Raw genomic sequence first — 20,067 nt, forward strand, 5'->3', positions numbered from 1 at the left:
TGCGCATAAATGTTTGGCCGGCTCAAGAGGGTCAACAGTCATGTGCACTTAGGAGTGAGCAAACCAATCCTCCCCTGCCCCTCTGTTATCTAAGCAGCCCCGCCCCAAACGCAAAGCTGCAGCAGAAGGAAACATAAAATGATAATAACGTGAGATATTATCATTCTATGTTTCCTTTACTGCTGAGGAGCAGTGCGTCGACGCTCTTCCGCCTTAGTGGAGGAGCCGCCACTGATGGACATGCAGATTTGGTCCTACTTATTGCAAAACTTCCTGGATGTCCTTGGGAGTACTGGATAGAAGAAACTAGCTGAAGAAGATGAAAAGATGGGTAGAGACTGAATGCAGTGATGACAGACGCAGCCTCACCCCATTTGTGAAGAGCAGACATGCTGATGGTATCGGACCATATAATCACCTTCAACCCACGAGACTGTGCCCTTCATTATAGAGTACAAGAATATCATGGAACACTAATGTAGACACAATATTGAGGGACAAAATATCAAAAGGAGGGAAGTACTGATTTACAACTTTTAACTCCACATCTCTACACCTTTAACAGATATGTATCTTCAAAGCTCTTCGATGTGGAGTTAGATATACAAAACGTATACATACTTGCATTTCAATATTTTGTCGATATTAGAGTCCCACGCTATCAAAGACTCGATATGCAGGAGCCACACCGCTCCCTCATAGTCATGGACCCCAATACAGACACTGAGAGCGCATGTTAATAGCTCCACGGTTCACTGTGGTTGTTATCTAATGTGGTATGGATAATACAATTACTCAGGCTGATAGAGACACTTCAGACATTGCACGAAATTGTGTATTTATTGAACTTACACGTGAACTGCCAGAACCCAGTGCTACATGTTAATAAAACAATACTAATTGTAATATCAATGATGACTCCATGGTAGCATAATGAATACAGCAACTCTTACGTGAAGATGTTCTGAAGTCAATGACATCACTGCTTCGTTGGAATGATGAAGCCTCTCAAACAAAATTGTGTCAGCACCTTTGGTGTAGAGTTTTATCTGTCCTTGTGGATTGCGAACTGAAATATGGAAACAAAAGAAAATATAAGAATGACGATATTACAAGAAATGCCTCAATGAAACACCTACATTTGAGATGCATTATTCATCCAATATTCTACAATGTTTATACAGAGACATGGCTGACTCCTAGAAAGCTGCACCATATTATTAAAATTAAATCAAAGAATATTCTGCATATTAAAATACATTAAGTCCATCTAACGAATGGGCTCAATCGCTGTTATGTGAGAGTAATATTTGTATATGTGTTCAGAAAACCTGTGGGAAAAGAAAGGGATATTCTATGTTACAAGTTAAATTAACCTAAATTTGTAACTTTCGTTATAACTTTCTCGTTTTGACGGCTTTTAACTTAGGGAAAAGCAGTGCAGTCACCTGCCATAAAACACTCAGAATAAAGAGAACAAGTGAATAATCGTATCATTGCAACCTCAAAAATATTCCTAGCCACGATCCTTACCAAATGCTAATGTACAGTCAGTTGAAATTCTATGGCAGGACCGGAGGCTTCGGATTATGCTGTTTCTCTCTTCGCTTTATTACAAGTGAAAAATCCAGCAGCCAGAGATAAACACATCGTTATGAACCAGAAAAACTACAACTCCCTACAACCAGGGAGATACATAAGTCTATAGTCTTTCCACCATTTCCAGTAATCGGTCATCATTGTCCCCTGTTTGTCTCCTCTCTTCCTCTTTCTTCGCTGCTTCGCAGCCAGTTAAGTGCTCCTAGCTTTTATCTTGCATTGTCGGTCGTTTGATCTTTTGTGCGCAGTGTTACCATGAGTTTGTCATTCTATTGTGAAAATTTCCTTTTCCTTTTCAGATTCCGATCATAGACCGCGGGAGCGTTTCTTTTCGCTCCTTATGCGGCTTTGGTCCCTTGCGGTGCGTGTACTGCCTGCTAGAGGGACTCGGCCCTCTCGTTGCTCTCGCAGCGGTGCTCTTCACGGAGGAGTCGCACTGCGAGGGCTACGAGCGGTTGCCTTGTCCCGGCTGCCTGACGCCCGCTCTGGGTTGCAATTTCCCATATATTATTGAGAACGCCCCGGCGGGGGTCCGTACTGTTTTCTTCCCTCGGAAATCGACGCGCTCATTCGAGCGTTGTAATTGCACACAAGACCCGCTTTCACCTCGGCGCGCGAACGTCGCCCTTCTAAAGCTCACGCATCTAGCGGTACACGCGAGGGAGGCAGCAGGCCTGGTCTGCTTTGAGGGCCACGCGCGTAGGGGGTTTTGTGCTGCCCCTATTGCCACCATTTGGTTGCCCACAAGCCTTGCAGTTAACAGCCTGCCTTAAAATTAATAGGGGTTATTCACTGTATTATCAATTTCCTTAGTTATAAGGAGAAATACTTCTTGAAGTTCTTTGTTTACTACGGTGTGTGTTCTCATCGCCTTAGGTTTATTGTGGGGTGTTAGCTCGCTAGTGACATGGCTGATCAGGCTGATTATTACGAAGAGGAGGTCCAGGGTTTTTCACCTTGGGATGATGACTTCTTTGAGGCAGTGCACACCTCTATTTATAGAGTAGTCAATGAGGTGGTGGGGCCCATGGAACAACGCCTGTCCCAAAAGATTGTTCAGGAGTGCGCAAAATTGGCGGCGCAGCGCACTGAGTCCCCGGCCGAGCCTCTCAAACAGTCCGGGGAGAAAACCTCCACCTCCTAAGAGACAGTGCGTGGAAGGGGTAGACGTGGCCGCTTTTGAGCGCCTCAAGTCCGCTTTTGGGGATTCGGCAGGGCCTTCCGTTTCCTCGACATTACCGGCGGATGTCCCGCAGGAACCTATAGAACCCCCTCACCTGCTAAGGATGACGATGGTATTCTAGGAGATACTGATGACGAGGCGGGGTCTTCACGGCCTTGGCTCCCATCAGCGACCCCTTCCACCTCCGCATCTACGAATCCGGAGGACGCAGACATGCTTCACCCGAATGGGATCATGCACCCCCGTTCGGCGGCCTGGGTTCCCGGGGATAAGATGGCCCAGTTTGTGGCCAGTAGGCTTCGGAAGCCCCTGTAAAAGGAGGCTTGGGGTTGTCTTCGGGCAAAATGCCCGAGACCCTCGTTAGAGAATAAGATTGCATTTACGCCGGAGCTTGATCCCAAGATGGCTACGTTTTTGGCTAAGTTTGTGAAAGACCCACAGAAAGGCATCGACTGGTCTTGGCGTTCCTGCCAAGATAAGTTGCTGGACGCCATTGGCCCCATGACCAAAATACTGGACATGGCAGAGGAGGCAAAGGTCTCGGGATCGTCCATTTCCCGGAAGTCCTTTCGAATTGGGCCCAGCGTGCCATCGTTTTCCTTGGCAATGCTAATTGTGCTCTATCTACCGAGCGCCTTCGCTCGCTTTGATAAAACTGGACCCAAAACTTGGGGACTTGGCATCCTCGGAGGCTGGTGCTGTGGAACAAGGCGGCCTCTTTGGGGACCCCTTTGTTAAAGAACTGGGGAAGTTCGTAGCAACCTTCACATCACTGGATAAAGCACAGACCAGTATCAAGCGGGTTTTCAACCAGCGGGTTTTCCGCGGGGCCGGGAGAGGTAGGGGCCACTCTCCCGGCCGAGGCTACAAACAGAGCTCTGGTAGGGGACAAGGCTCCGCTCGTGGCCAGTATAACACCTCAGAAAACTTCAATAACTTCTACCCGACAAGAGGGCAACGCTTCCACAGCCGTGGAAACTTCAGGTCCAACTCTAGGGCCAATCCCTCTGGCAAGTGTGCTTCCGGCGGCTCAGATCTGCATTGGGGGTCATTTGGCATGGTTTCAGGATGCTTGGGCGGAAATAACTTCAGATGCTTGGGTTCTCCAAACTATTCGAGGGTTTCACATAGACTTCCAGGGGGAACCCCGGCAGCAGGCTCCGCCTTACCAGATTTCTTTCAGCGCCCACGATGCTCAGTTGATCGACGAAGAGCTCTCTGCGTTGCTAGACAAAGGGGCTGTTTGTCGATCAATACTCCACCCCGCGGTTTTCTCAGCAACATCTTTTTGGTCGACAAATCCGATGGCGGTCGGCGGCCGGTGATCAACCTCAGGGAATTCAACAGGTGGGTGGTCTACCAGCATTTCAAGATGGAGGGGATCCATCTTCTACGGGACGTCCTCCTGCAGTCCGATTGGATGGTACGCCTCGACTTAAAAGATGCCTATTTGGTGATTCCTATCCATCCTCCACATCGTCGGTTTCTGTAGTTCTGCTGGAGGGGGAAGGTGTACGAATTCACCGCCCTTCCATTTGGTCTGTCTTCCGCACCATGGTGTTTCACCAAGGTCCTCCATCCGGCGGTGGAAGCCTTCCGTGCTCAAGGCGTTCGCATGATCGTTTATTTGGACGATCTGCTAGTGATGGCGCAGTGCCCGCGAACCCTCCTGTCGCAGCTCCTGCTGGCGGTTTCTCTTTTGCAGGGCTTAGGCTTTGTAATAAACAAAAGCAACTCCATTCTCCAGCCTTCCCAGAAGGTAACGTTTCTGGGTTTTGTGATAGATTCCGTGCAAGCAACCTTGAGCCTTCCATCGTTGAAAATTGCGAATATTCAGCACGAGTTACGTCAGACAATTTCCAAGTCTCACATCTCCTTGCGGAAGTTGGCACGGCTAGTGGGCCTCCTTTCATCTTCAATTCAGGTGATCTTTCCAGGGCCCCTCCATTATCGAGCATTGCAGCGCCTCAAAGCATTCAATTTAAGGAATGGGAAATCTTACGACCGTATCGTTCCCCTCTCAGAGGAGGCCAAGGAGGAAATTGTGTGGTGGCTGTCCCACATGGAGGCCTGGAACAGTTAGGCAATCTTCGGGTCAGTTCCGGACCTGATCATAGAATCTGATGCCAGCAGGTCAGGCTGGGGCGCCAGGTGCGGGGATTTTTCCACCGGCGACTTGTGGTCCGTCGACGAGCAGAATCTCCACATCAACTGTCTGGAACTTTTGGCAGGGTCCTTCGCAGCTCGGTGTTGGACCAAGGACAGAGTGCAGTCCTGTGTTCTTCTGAAAATGGACAACATCTCAGCTGTCTGTTACGTCAATCGCTTAGGGGGCCCCCGGTCTCAGGCTCTAGCGAATTTGGCAAAAAAAATTCAGAGTTTCTGTCTCGATCACCACATTTCAGTCATGGCGGAATATCTCCCAGGCAGGACAAATTAGGTAGTGTCCTTGCCGCCAGAGCCCCGGTTAATTTGGTGCTGAACCTCTTTCTGTCTTGGCAATCCAATAAATATCTCTCTTTGAAGGAATTGTCTTCTAAATTGGCTACACTGTTGTGTCTGATCTCATGTAGGAGTGTCGGATGTCTGGGCTCTGGATATCTTGGCGCGCACCTTTTCGCCTGAAGGCGTAGTTTTTACGATTGGGCGTCGGACCAAATCCCACACCCGAACGGTGTCTTATCCGGCGTTTTGGGATTCCCCGAAGTTGTGTGTGGTGAATTGCCTCAAGGCTTACGAAGACCTGACCCTGGAAATTCGCCCTCCGGGCGAGCGTCAACTTTTGATTGCACTCAGGAAACCACACAAGGCTGTGTCTTCCCCTACAATTGCCAGATGGGTGCGTTGGGTCATGCAAGAAGCGGGCATTGATACGAAACAGTTTGGTGCGCATTCGGCCAGGGATGCCATGGCCTCTAAGGCGTTTGCTTTGGGAGCTCGCTTGGAGGATCTAATGTGAGCGGCAGATTAGTCCTCAGATTCGACCTTTAAGAGGTTTTATTTTAAGCCGGTTTTGGATGTTGCCCAGTTGGTGGTAAGTAAGCTTTGAACTAGCATAATCCGAAGCCTCCGGTCCTGCCATAGAATCGGAATTTGCCTAAGAGAAGTGTGGGTAAGTTCCAATTCTATTAAGGACACGGAGGCGAGGATTATCCCACCCAGTGCACGACGGTGCGAACCTACCCGTACTGTAGTAAGTAAAATATTTTGAGTGCTTTTAATGAGTTCCAATGCCGTCGTCTCTTGTGCAGTCTATTTGAGATGTATTCAGTTTGGAATTTGCCGTTTTCCCTGATATTTGGTTTTTGTCCTTTCAGGAACTGAGGGATCAAAACAAGACCAGTGATAATTTGGCGTGACTCGCGCGAAGAAAGAGGAAGAGAGGAGACAAACAGGGGACTATGATGACCGGTTACTGGAAATGATGGAAGGACTATAGACATATGTATCTCCCTGGTTGTAGGGAGTTGTAGTTTTTCTGGTTCATAACGATGTGTTTATCTCTGGCTGCTGGATTTTCGCTTGTAATAAAGCGAAGAGAGAAATAGCATAATCCTCGCCTCCGTGTCCTTAATAGATTTGGAACTTACCCACACTTCTGTAAGGCAAATTTCGATTCTCATAATAAACAACCCCTCAAAAGATGTGCCAGATACTAGTGGCATTTAATAACACAAGAATACTGTCAAATACATTAGCAGTCCATACTGAAAAGCACATGACCCATCACCAAGAAGTAATCCCTAAAGAATGTATGTGGATTTTTCTATGTAACCAAACTGAGCTAGACCCCTTGTGCCTTTACCTGTGAAGAGGCTACTCACCTTGCCCAACTGATAGGGGATGACTGCCAGCTTCCACGTATGTTTACCAATAGTAAACAAAATACACTAACTGAAAGTCACTACCAACCAATTTTGAACGTAGCAGTCCTTTCCAGTTCAGTTGATGGCGTTTATAGACATCTACGAAATGGAAAACTACTTCCTATCGAAAGCAATGCTAAGGCAATATTATGTTCTAGATAGATGTGTGTAGGCAGACTTTACTGGTAGACATTATAGCTACGGTTAGAAATTGGGTTTTTGGTTGACTGGGATGTGAGCCACATTCCCTTGATGTAGCAGAAATCTATTTCATTTGTAGGGGTGCATTATAATCACACGTGTAGACCCCACCCGCATATAATCTTTTGTTGCATTGACATGGAATGTTAGGATTTTGTAACGTATTAACCTGAAACGTGATGTGCTTAGGCCCATGCGAAAGTTAAATGGATAATTAACGTAGAAGGTGAATGTAACTAGCAAAAAGCATTAACATGAAGAGCTCATGTTGTGAAACTGACAATTATTCATGTATTAAACATGTTCATTAATCATGTATGTATGTAGGTAAATGTAACATTGAATGTGCCTTTTTTTTCCTATGCAAATTTGTAGAGATCATATGATGGTTTCTTATGTTAGCTGAATTTTGTAGGCCTCAAATGCATTTCCCTGGAAACTCTTGCTTTGTTATGTTATGTTAAAAAATATTTATTAAGCACACCTAAACCAAGCGGTTTCATGGCGCTGTGAGTAGAGGGGAGGAGGCGGCATCGACGGGACAGTTGGCTTACTCATATGCCTGAGAAAATAGCCAAGCCTTGAGCTGTTTCCTGAACTGTACATAGAGAATCATAGACCTCAGTTCCGCAGGGAGCGAGTTCCAGAATTGCGGGCCAGGACCACAAATCTGAGGCCCCCATGCTTTTTACGTTTGAATGAGAGAGTGGTTAACAAGTTCAGGTTGGAAGACCGTAATTCCCGAGAAGGGATATAACGCTGGATCCTTGAGGAGATAAAAGCTGGGCCATTCCCGGCGAGGGCTTTAAAGATGGTACATCCCAGTTTAAAGGCACAGCGTTTAGCCACCAGAAGCCAGTGTAGACTCTTCATCAAAGGTCTAACATGGTGGTGTCTGGGTTGGCGATAGATTAGCCTAGCCGCTTGATTTTGCACCAACTGCAAACAATGTAACTGATATGCTGGGATACCCACATATAATGAGTTGGCATAATCAATGCGGGAGATTACCAAGGCAAGGATAGCCAGGGTTTAGGCCTTAGTAGTCAAGAATCTACTGATCTTCCAGATTCTGTGAAGATGGAAAAAACAAGCAGAGACCGCTGAGCCAATCTGGCCTTTCATGGACAGATCATTGCTTTAGAAATAATAGCTGAATTTCATGTGTGTTTTGGAATTTATTCTTTTTCACACTTTGTGTTGCAGGTGAAAGAAGCACCCTTGTTTGCTAGAATAATTTCTTTGTTTTATTAGTCAAGTAAGGAGAGAAGAAGTTACATTGTAAACTTGAGTTGATGAAAGAAGACTGTTGTGCTTCACACAAGAGAAGGCCTGGGAACTAAGGACATCTTGTTGCAAAATGAGAACATTGTCATGATCCTGCTCTACCTCATGTACGCTACAAAGTCATAGAGGAGGTGCTCCCATCAATAGTGGAAATTCTCAACCAGTCTTTAGAAGCAGTCAAATTCCTGACACCATGAAACAGGCAATAATCAGACCACTACTAAAGAAACCCAACTTAGATCCATCAAAACCCAGTAATTATCGGTCTATCTCACGCCTACCATTCATTGGAAAGCTGGTAGTGAAACACGTAAATGGGGCACTATCTGAGTTTTTGGAAAACAACCTTTGCCTCCACTCCATGCAGATGGGCTTTCGTGCACAACATAGCATGGAATCTGCTCTTTTAGCAGTCTTAGAAGAATTAAAAAGTATCCTTGACCAAGGTAGGTCAGCCACTATACTGCTTTTAGATCAAAGAGCGGCATATGACACCATGGCTCATTGCATTTTACAAAATAGACTCAGGGAAACCAGTATACAGGATAAAGCCTTGTATTGGCTGGGATCCTTCTTGAAGGACAGATCTTTCCAAGTCATGAAATCCAACCATCTATTGGACAAGATACCACTGATTATTGGGATGCCACAGGGCTCGTCGCTCAGTCAAACATTGTTCAATATCTTCATTCATCCATTGGCTGACTGGGTCCAGTTTGGCATCTCCATGGTTTCATATGCAGACGATACACATTCGACTCTGGAAATAACACTAAATCTGATCAACTGGCACCGTGTTTGGAAAGAGTGGTGGAGTGGGTGACAAGCAGCTGTCTTAAGCTGAATGGGGACAAGACAGAGCTGATGGTCCTTGGAAATAAATCGGTCCCTAGGCCTCTGTCTAGCTGGCCAGGCTGTATGGGTAACCAGTCAGCCCCATGTTCTTCGATTAAGAATCTCGGATTCTGGATGGAAAGGGAATTAACAATGGAGGTTCAAGCAAAGAAATTAGCAGGTTCATGCTTTGGTTTACTCAAAATGCTCCGAAAGTTTTTGGAGCAGATTCAAAATCACGCAAGGAAAACACAAATACAGGCATTGGTTACCTCACGTCTTGATTATGGAAATTCCATTTATCTAGGGGTCCCAAAATATGTTATTAAACAACTTTAAGTTGTGGAGAATGCTGCAGTTAGGCTTTTGTGTAAGGTGCCAATCCAGGAACCAGTGGGAAAGCATCTGAAAGCGCTCCCCTGGTTACCGATTAAGGCTACAATCAAATTTAAGGCACTTTGCCTGACACACAAAGTCATAAACAATAGGGGTCTCCAGAAAATCAGTAACTTGTTGGCATCATATGTCCCCAGCAGGTGCCTAAGATCTCACTCTGAATGCCAATAAGATCTACTAGAATTAAAAGAACGAGATGGGGAGGCAGATCTTTCTCACATCTGGCTCCTAAGTTATGGAACGCACTACCTCGTGAACTAAGATTCCTGGAAGTGGAATCAAATTTCAGAAAAAAGATGAAAACATGGCTTTTCCACCAGTACCACTAACTAAACCCCTTTTCTCTATGTACAATTTCTCACTCTCAGCGCCGGGAAGTCCCCAGTCAGCTATAGGCTTTATAAATACTATAACCTATGACCTACCATGGAAAACTACCTTTAAGATCATACTCAGAGCAAATGGTGTGACCCACAAACAATCTTGGGAAGAATACCTGATCTATTGGGATGTTGAAAGTAGGGAAAGTGCCCACTTCTTTCTCTGCCTTCAGAGAGGGAGCATCCTAGAACAAGCTTTGACTCAGTAGCTTTAAGCTACATGGCCCATTGACTGTGGAGAGACTTCTTAGGGAGACTCCACAGACTGACACCTTTTAACCTTCCTTTCTGAAGGTGCTGAAGTAGGGATGTCACTTAGCGTGAGAGTAGGACTAGATTGATGCTTTTTACCCACCAACCCTAGATGTGGGGGAATTTGGACTCATGCTTTCTGATCCTCTGTATTTTGTTCATTGAGCTAATTGTCTTGTTTATGCTACATCACCTCAATTGGATACGCTGCTTTAGTTTCATGCTGATTCCGATATATATCTACACACTCATTTTGAGGTGTCTGATTGTCCAGTTGTTTTTGGCATTGTAATAAATTAACACATTTTACAGAGTTGTTTGTAGTCATTAGGTGTCCAAAAGGATTTCTCAATGATTTGATTGAAAAAAATACGTTTTCTCCCCTCTACGCTTTAATGCTTCTATGAAGAACCATCGGATTGTGACTCTAGAATAGGTCCAGAACCTTATTGGCCTGGCCCTTTCAGTTGATATCAGAGTAAGATGGTTTGCACATGAAGCAAGGAGAGAATCCAGAATTAGTCTAGAAAAGTGGAACCTAGAACCCCAAAGTTTCAAAACAGAGCCCAATGACTGAGAATGGAAGGCGGCAGAATTCGGCAGAGAGTGACGCAGTTTGATAGTGTGGTGAAATCAGTGGGGAAAAAAGGAGTGAGTATCAATAGGGTATATATTGTGTGCTAGATTGTGGGAATTAATTGATTGTGTAATGTCATGCAGAGTTGGTGTGAGAGGCCAGTGAATGTGATTTCGGGCCGGACGGCGTCCAAGGATTGACATTTGAGTTTCAGGTCCCGAAGTGGCCTAAGATCCTGGGATATTTAAGGGTGCAGCTGACACCGAGATTGCTTGAGATTCTTTAACCGAAGAATTGAGGAGTTGTCGTGAGATATCATCAGAATTTCCACCTAAGACTGGGAGCATTGTGTGAATGGGAATTATTTAGTGGACCTTGTGTACAGAGGTGGAACTATGTGTACCAGGGACAGAGTGAGATGCTAATGTTTACCCAATGCTAGTCACAGAGGGAGGAAACTTCCCTTTACCAGGCACTGGGCACTGAGGGGGTTGCTGTGTACCAAGAACCCGGCATAGATGAGGGAACTCTGTGTGCCAGGCACGAGGGAGTAGCTGGTGTGTACCCGGGAGCAGGTAAAGAGCAGGATGCTGCTGATGTAACCCAACCAGAGAAGAAAAGGTGTTGGCCTTACGGCCAGAGCTGCTGACTTTGGAGCTGGGGAACCAGATTCGAGCCTTGGCATCAGCTCAATATCCTGTGATTCTGGGCAAATCACTTAATCTCCCTGACCAACTGAAAATTAATGTGTGTTCTTGTGTAACTTAACTGGTGCTCATGTAAAGTGCTCCAATACCTACAGGTCGAGTTCATTGTATATAAATCTGCAAAACAAAAAAATAAAACAGATGTAGAGGGGGAAAAGCTGTATACCGGGCCTCATGCACAAAGCTAATGTGTACAAATCATGCACAGGGGTGAGTGGGGATAGTGCTGTGTATCAGGGGCCAAGTACGAACAGGGGGTGGGGGTAGTGTGAGTGTGACTAAAGCCGTGCACCATCAACCAAGTACAGGGAGTTGGGGTGTGGGGAGATACCTCGGTCTACTAAGAACTAGGCCCAGAGGAAAAATATTGCTGTTTATTATGGATCTTAGTAAACATAACAAGATGAAGGGAAACGGGGTATTCCAGGCTTTGGGGCAAAGGTGGGCACACATTTCTGCAGATCAGGGGACATGCACAGTGGGAACACACTTCTGTGTACCATGGAGCATGCACTGGTGCGGTCTGCTTGCCCTGGTGCCCAAGCTAAAGAGCAGCTGATGGCAATGTGCTCTAATCCAGATGTTTGGCACTCTTTGCTGCAGATCGGCATTCAGCCTGCTTGCTTTACAAATGCCGTCTGCCTCTGTCAGTCTTTGAAATTTTGCCGGGGTACACCGCAAAAGCAAAGTAACCAGCATGTGCACTTTAGAATAGAATAGAGAAATTCGAATTAATAGAGTGACCTTTGCGTTTTTATTTGGAGACACTTCAATTATATAATATAGCCACAGGATCGATTCGTTAAATCAGGGGCAACAAAAATACCAGAACTGCAGATTTGGGGCAGATGGTTAGATGTTGCCAAAATTTCGAGATTTCTTCGCTGCTGTAGAAATATTTTCGCAGCAGCATTTACAAATATGTGCATGTCCTGCTGAGTACATTAATTTCTGGAGCTGTTTCTAAGCCTGCGTATCATTCCAATGCAGCAGTTTGCTAGATTCTGTAAAACATTGTCTTTTGACTTTGGCAAGGCGATTTAAGAGAGGGATGCTGTGAAGTCCTTCGATGTTGGAGTGTGTTACTTTTGCTTGTTGCACGTCATATTTAAGTGTGTTAACATTATGCCTGTTTCCGTCACAGGCATTCTAATGAGCTGGTGATGACATTCCCTGAGTGTTTTCTTCTGGGATATTTGTATAAGTATTTCAAAGTGTTTGTGTTTTACTGTGTGTTTGCCTTTGGGAATTGTTTTACCTCTGTCCATATGTTTATGCTGCTCATATGTACATGACTTGGATATTGTCAGTAAATTCTAAAGTCGATGAGCATTATGATGTCATAGCGCCAGAGACAATCTTTATAGTGTTCTGCTACTTTGTACATTCAAAAATACAGCATCTTTATGCCACACGAACAGCAATAATGTGTTTTGTATTGTTTTTGTACAAAAGTACTGATTAAGCCAAAAATGTACCAGTAGAGAGCCTTGGCCTCCGTGCATTCTCCGGGGAGAGAGTTCCTTCATAGGATAGAGAATTGTAGTTTCCTACGTTTGTGCATGCCTTTACTGGCTAGTGGAGGCCCCTGGCCCTTAATCTGAATACTTTAATAGGCCAGCCCAGCGAGAGACTAGTTATGACACCTTCGCCTTGTTGTTCAAAGGGAGGTATTAGAAGCACATCTGCCTCCCGAAAAGGCTGCTCAGGCCCCCCCTGGGCAGCTGGTGGCATCTGGTCTGAACAGCACAGACATAGCCCAAATTGACCACCACTCTGCCCAAAAAAGCAGCCCACACTGACAGCAGCAGTCCCTCTCTCCTTTGGCTTCAAACACATGCATAAATGGAGCAACGGTACACATCATCTGTTCCCCAAGGCTAGAGCCCTACCCTTACATTCCATTTTAGACACACACCTTTCCATCCATGGTGCCGCTGGAGTACTGTTTCACCAATCCACGAGTACTTTGGCACCTCCAAGTGTAGGAAGTGCTATATAAATGCAGCTACAATACGATACAAAAAATAAGTAGGGGTAATGGTGAGATCAAATGCAACAAAGCTACAAAGACCTGGATCGTGATAGTTATGGTGATATGACTGCAATGGAACTCAGAACAAGGATCGAGGTGATGTGATCATATTTCTTCATCACCTGAATGAGACGTACAGTGCCTTGTAGGGTGCCATACTGCCTTTTAATGTTTATTCCTTGCTGTCTCAATGTGTCCAGTCTGACAATAACTTGTATTTGCTAAGCAGATTTCATATGTAAAGGTATATTAATAAATAAAAAAATCTGTGAGGTACTCAGCATTTTTATCTCTAAGTCTGTTGTGAAGTTCTGAGGTTATACTGAATAACAAGCAACCTACATAATATTCATATGAAATCTCTTTATTGATGTCTTAACTACACTTTCACAATTGCTTTATTAACCTTATGACTTTCGCAAATCTGCTTAAAAATGCACAATTTGCCCACTCTTTTTTCAAACTTTTCTCAGGGGGAGAGCCCCAGCGAACCTGCCCTCATGTTATTCAGGCTCATTCGCTGCGCTCACTCACCTCTAAGCACCCATCACAAACGTATACTCCCCATCACGTTCAAATGTCACCAGCCGCCGCTGGTACTCAAGCTATAATGGAAGGCCTGGAATATGTTTTAAGGTGCTCCTTGAGTTGGTGGCACAATACGTTCTGCAGGCCCACTGGTAACATTTAATTTACGGGGCCTGGGTATATAGTATACCACTCTACCAGGGACTTAAAAGTAAATGATATATGCCAATGGGGTATATGCCAATCAAACCATGTTTAGGGGAGTGTGCGCAAGCACTTTGTGCACTTTACCAGGTAAGCAGGCAAAACGTTTTGTCATGTAGTTTCTATATTATCTATACAGGATCTGCGCATTTGGATAACAAACTGTGGGATTGGTGGCAGACTGATTCCGTGCACCCCCACTGGATACGTTAGACTGTCTATATCAGCTAGCTCACAGTGCCACAAGAATCTCCGCTTATCGGGGCGAGACTAGTTTCTGGCAACCACAGAACATGACAACCCTGATCACCCAGGATTGGGGAAACAATATATTACTTTTTGCTCAGTCACTCGTGCTCACTTAGTTGGTCTCATAGATACACAGAATAAACATACTGGGCGTTTGTCAATAAGGATTTATTAAACAGTTGTTATTCTAGTGTAGAATAGATGAGTTACAACAACCATTAGACTGTGGCAGAGATATATGATTAGCAGTACTGCGAAAGTAAAGGGATGGTACAGTTCTACCAATTTGCAGTAATCATGAATATATACAAGTACATAAAATACATGATAATAAGTGCCTACTCCTACGATGCCTCCCAAACTAGATGTACCTAAGTGTACCTAGCATCTATGTAGGTGTTATGCCAAGAATCCCTCTAGGATCTAGTCAACCCCATTACCTGAGAATGAGAGAATATGGGACCCCGTCCTGGTCTCGAGTTGGACAATAGTTTCAACAAAAAAGTACTGGCACACTGTAGCAAAAAAACTTCCTTGTTACTCTGGACTAGGTAGGAGGGGGTGTACGTTATCACAGACCTCCAATACTCATTTATAATGTCTGGAGACAGCCCATCCAGAATGCTACAAGTTTAACAATTAAAATAGATAGAAAAGTGAGAAAAGGAGAATGTGCAGTCAGTCCACAAACAAATACACTCTACAGAGACCCTCAATAGTGACGAGGTGAAAAAATATGTAGAGAGAGAGAGAGTACCTCACGTGCGCACCACCAGAGGAGCTACTGGTTGGTTCTCACCAGCTTGCCCACGTTTATTTCATCATCGGTCACTCTCTCTCAAGAAAAAGGTGTGCAGTGTCCAATAGAAAACACAAAACACAAGACAGTGTAGTGTGAAGAACACAAAAACAGATAAATTGTGCAGACAACGACAAATATAAAAATAGTGAAGGTGTATAGACTCACAAATGATTGTTTTATTCTGGTTAGGAGTCTATCACCCTGTTAAAAACCACAGCATGTTGCATACCTTAATAATGACGGCCAACATGTTTCATTGCCAATAAAGTTTGTGGCAAATTCATCAGGGCAAGAAGGGGTCAAAAATCACCTTCTCTGGACACACACCTTTAAAAGGACTGACAAACACAAACAAACAAACATACAGCATAATCAGTACGGAGAGGGATGAGTTCAAAAACCAACCCAAGGATGGTGATGGTGACAACATTTAGTTCATTACCTAGTTGTGGCTATGGGCCCACATACCAGCCACCAACCAGTCGCAGGGGCGTACTAAATTATTAACTATCGCTTTCCTGCTCAGCACAGCACGACCGTCGTTGGTGCCTGCTCCTGTGGAAACAAGTATAGACCGTCTATACCTGACTCAATCTAGAAGACACACTGTGTATTTACTCTTCCTCAATATACAAATGAACAATCACCTCGCTTGTTTGGAAGTTCTACTCCGTCATTGGTCATTACAACACAAGAACCCTTTAAAATATAATGTATCACATCAGCACAACCCAATGCCGATATCGTTTTCACAGCACAACTGACTTCAACAATCACATGCGTCTAGTTCAATAATGTGTAAAAAGTAAAACCCTAAGCTCTTCGTACCGCAACAGTCACGCACCACCCAGAAATGAAAACGGCGTTTTTCAGTAGCTCATCCGTCCCCGGGCTTACCCTGTCTCTTGTACAACCAGGCGTTACCTCAGCACTGGAGCAACTCAACGCGCGACTGAATTCAATTTCAATGAGTAGCTGTGGCATCATCTCGCGAGACTACGCGAGTCGTAAGGATGTATCAATTAATAATGGAGAATGTCGCGGCCATTTTGGAGTGGTCATGGCTCCGATTTAAAACTATAAAGACCCAAGCCAAAAACGAACTACTCTGACTACAAATTAATGGGTGATTATGCAATATTGTTAAAAAACATAAGCCCACAAGAAGTAGGGTGAGACCCAATAAGTGGCGGGCGTGATCGCAATCCCAACCGGTATGCAGACAAATTTCGGCAGCAAAAGGACCCATATAACAGTCATCATTACCAGAGAGCGATAATATATCGAAAAACAGGGGAGTCAGTCCGCAATTAATGACGATAGAGATAGATATTAACCAACCTCCAGAATGCATCAAGGAGCGCATATGTGCACCATCAACATATTTCATGCGGCGCCCAACCCAATAGCGTCAGGGATAAACTACACCAATGGCCTGTGTGTCACCTGATGTGCACCCCGGGGAGCTGGAAAATCTCAAATAAATTATTGCGGAACCTGCGGAACCACTTTACCAGGGTTATACTATGTACAAGATGTTTAGAACGGTTCATCAGGGGTGAGTGGAGGTAGTATATTAATAATATGTTGAAATACTCAGCCTATCAATAACCACCTATCTGCTTACTTTATTCCACTCGATTTGGTCATTGAGACCAACGGTATCCCCCTTCTCAGTAAAAATCCAACGGGCCTCCTTCACGGCTAGTCTCTTATCAATATCACCCAGATCGCCCCACACTTTCTCCAGGACAACCCACTTTAAAGATCTAAATTGATGTCGCTGATCTTTGTAGTGTTGGACTAATCGAGTGGTGAGCTTACCAGCCCTAATAGTGCTCAGATGTTCCTGAATGCGTACCTTGACCTTTCTAGATGTAAGACCAATGTAATGTAGTCCACAAGGGCATGTCAATCTGTAGATTACATGGCACGTATTACAGTTGGTAAACTGACGGAGAAACCAGGTCCTCCCACTACCTAGTACGATCTCAGTTGTTTTCTCCGTCAGTTCGCACACTGAACAGCTCCCACAAGGATGGTGTCCTGGAGGTAGATTTATGTTCTTCTGAACATGGGCGGGTCTTGTATGCACCAGTCTGTCCTTCAGGTTTTGGGTCCTTTTAAATGCAAATCTAGGCTGGGGCATCTGGAAGTCACTGGTAGATAACAATGACCAATGTTGCTTGATTATTTGTCTGATCTTATTAGACAACGGGTCGAATGTAAGGACCACTGGCAAACTCTCCTTGGATTCCTTCTTGTCCTCTCCAGCAAAGCCTCCCTGGGTGTGTTGTGCGCCCTTTTACGGGCTCTGGTAATAATCCTCTTAGGGTAAGCACGTTGTTCCAATTTTGTGCTCAACACCTCCGATTGATGTAAATAATCAGATGTAGAGGAACAGTTTCTACGATATCTAAGAAACTGACCAACTGGGAGGTTGTCCCTCAGAGCTCTGGGGTGGTACGACTGGTAGTGTAAAAGGGAGTTTTTATCAGTGGGCTTGTGATGAACGCTGGTAGTAAGTTTGTCATCCAACACAGTGATATCAAGGTCAAGGTATGTAGCCGCCTCCCTACTAAACTGCCAAGTGAATTTCAAACAGGTGTCAAGAGAATTCAGCCATTCAAGGAACTCACAGAGATGTTGTTGAGTGCCCCTCCAAATACATAGAACATCGTCTATATATCTCTTCCAGAGGCAAATGTGCCCCTGGAAGGGATTAGAGGGGTGGTCAAGGTAGTTTTCCTCGAATTGGCCGACGTAAATACACGCCAGGCTCGGCGCAAAAGTAGCGCCCATCAATGTCCCCGAGATCTGTAAGTACAGGGCATCCTTGTGACAGAAAAAAATGCGAGTGAGAGCCAGCTCCACACATTGCATGACAAAGGACTGGGGAGTGTCATAAAACCACTCCTGGGCTCCCAGGGCGCGAGCTGCTGCCACCAGCGTTGCGTCCTGGGGGATGCTAGTGTACAAGGACTCGATGTCAATAGTCACAAATAATAATAATAATAATGCGATTTGTAAAGCGCGACAGCTACCCCAAACAGGGGTGTCCCGGCGCTAACAGTAGAGAGAGCTAGAAAGCTTGAAAAGGTGAAAGAAGGTGACTAGCTTCCTAGGAACCGGACTTAGGCAGAGCCAAATAGCCAAGTTTTCAGGCCTTTCCGGAAGCAGGGTTCTGAAATTGCTTTACGTAGATCATTGGGCAAGTTGTTCCAGAGGGAGATTGTATTGACCGAGAAGGATCTACCCCCTCGTCGTGCTTTTCTAAACCGAGATGGGTGAAGTAGATTGAGTGAGCTGGAACGTAGCGACCGCACTTGCCTGTATGGACATAATCTATTCTTCAGGTAGCAAGGGCAGTTTCCATGCAAGGCTCTGTAAGCCAGAGTCAGGGCCTTAAAGATAATTCTTTTGCCCACCGGTAGCCAGTGTAGCCTGCGAAGGTGCGGAGAGACATGGTGTCGGAAAGGAATACGCCGCACCAGTCTCGCAGCCGCATTCTGGACCAGTTGCAGGCGCTGGATGGCATAATTGGGGAGGCCCAGGTAGAGGCCATTAGCATAGTCCAGTCGGGCTGTGACTGTGGCATGGACAACAGTTTTCCTACAATCTTCTGGGAGCAGGTGCAAAATTTTCCGTAAGTTTTTTAAGTATCTGAAACAGGTAGCAGAAACCTGCTGGATTTGGGCCAGAAGAGAAAGATCCGAATCCCATCTAACGCCCAAATTACGAATGAAGTTGGCAGGGGAAGGCGGTGAGCCCATCTCCTCCGGCCACCATAAGTCTGCGTGAGGGATGGGGTGTGAGCCGAAGAACATGACTTCGGTCTTTCCTGCGTTTAGCTTTAGTTTGTTGGAGTTCATCCAAGTAGCTATATCGCGCAGGCAGCTTTTGAAATTTTCGAAAGCCTCAGCGGACTGCTCATTATAGGAGAAAAACAACTGGGTGTCGTCTGCGTAAGATATTACCTTCACACCCCAGTTGTTAATCAAGGAGAAGAGCGGGGCCAGATATAGATTAAAAAGTAGTGGGCTTAGAGCTGAGCCCTGTGGGACACCGCACCATAACGGAAGAGGGGTCGACTCAAAAGGCCTGAGGGAGACTTTCTGTGTACGACCGCTCAGAAAAGAGGAGATCCAGGCCAGCGCCTCTCCATCAAAACCTGCACCCTGTAACCTCTTGACCATAACGGAGTGGTCCACCGTATCAAAGGCTGCTGACAAATCCAGGAGCACCAGTAAGGAGGATGCCCCTGAATCCAGTGACCATCTAATTGATTCGGCTACTTCAAGGAGTGCTGTCTCCGTGCTGAAGCCTGCCCTGAAGCCGGACTGTGTATCGTGAAGAACTCCGCTATGCTCGATAAAAGTGGACATTTGCCGCTGAACTAGTTTTTCGAGCATTTTGCCCGGAGCAGGGAGAAGGGAGATGGGTCTTAAATTGCCAAGATCATCCGGGTCCCCATTGGGTTTCTTTTTTAAGGGAAGAAGTGTGGCGTGTTTCCAAAGGTTAGGAAAAATGCCTGAGGAAAGCGAGGAGTTCCATAACTGGAGAAGCGTTTCCGCGAGAGGGGCCGAGATGCTTTTCCATAAAGAAGGCGGGCAAGGGTCATCAGGAGCTCCGGAATGGCAGTTCTGAATGGTTACTAGAGCTTCCTCATGAGTTATAGGGGAAAAATGACTGAAGATGGGAGTCAAGTGTTTAAGGTGGGGGAAGTCGGATTTTACTGTTGGTGTCTGTGGAACAAAAGAGTCGTAAACCTTTAAAATTTTGTTATCAAAGTGATGGGCAATAGAGTTACAGAGGATAGGAGAGGGAGATAATTTGGACTCTAGTGCCGTGGGGTTAAGAAAAGACTTCACCACCTTAAACAACTCGGTGCCGGAATGGTCAGCATTCAGAATCCGGGTTGTGAAATAGTCTCTTTTGGCTAGTTTGATTTCCTTATGAAAAGCTCT

The 20,067-nt window shown here is 45.4% G+C and overlaps 1 protein-coding gene across 1 annotated transcript in view; it reads right to left on the minus strand.

The window, feature by feature from the left end:
- The window catches only part of ATP8B4 (ATPase phospholipid transporting 8B4 (putative)), a 3,731,093-nt gene that overhangs the window by 1,289,874 nt on the left and 2,421,152 nt on the right, over nucleotides 1–20,067 (minus strand). The window contains exon 16 of the mRNA XM_085644229.1: nucleotides 954–1,069. Within this exon, the coding sequence (XP_085500355.1) occupies nucleotides 954–1,069 (116 nt within the window). The remainder of the gene's footprint in view (nucleotides 1–953; nucleotides 1,070–20,067) is intronic.

This window comes from Triturus cristatus, chromosome 3_1, assembly GCF_964204655.1.
Source record: "Triturus cristatus chromosome 3_1, aTriCri1.1, whole genome shotgun sequence".
Classification (NCBI taxonomy): Eukaryota; Metazoa; Chordata; class Amphibia; order Caudata; family Salamandridae; genus Triturus; species Triturus cristatus.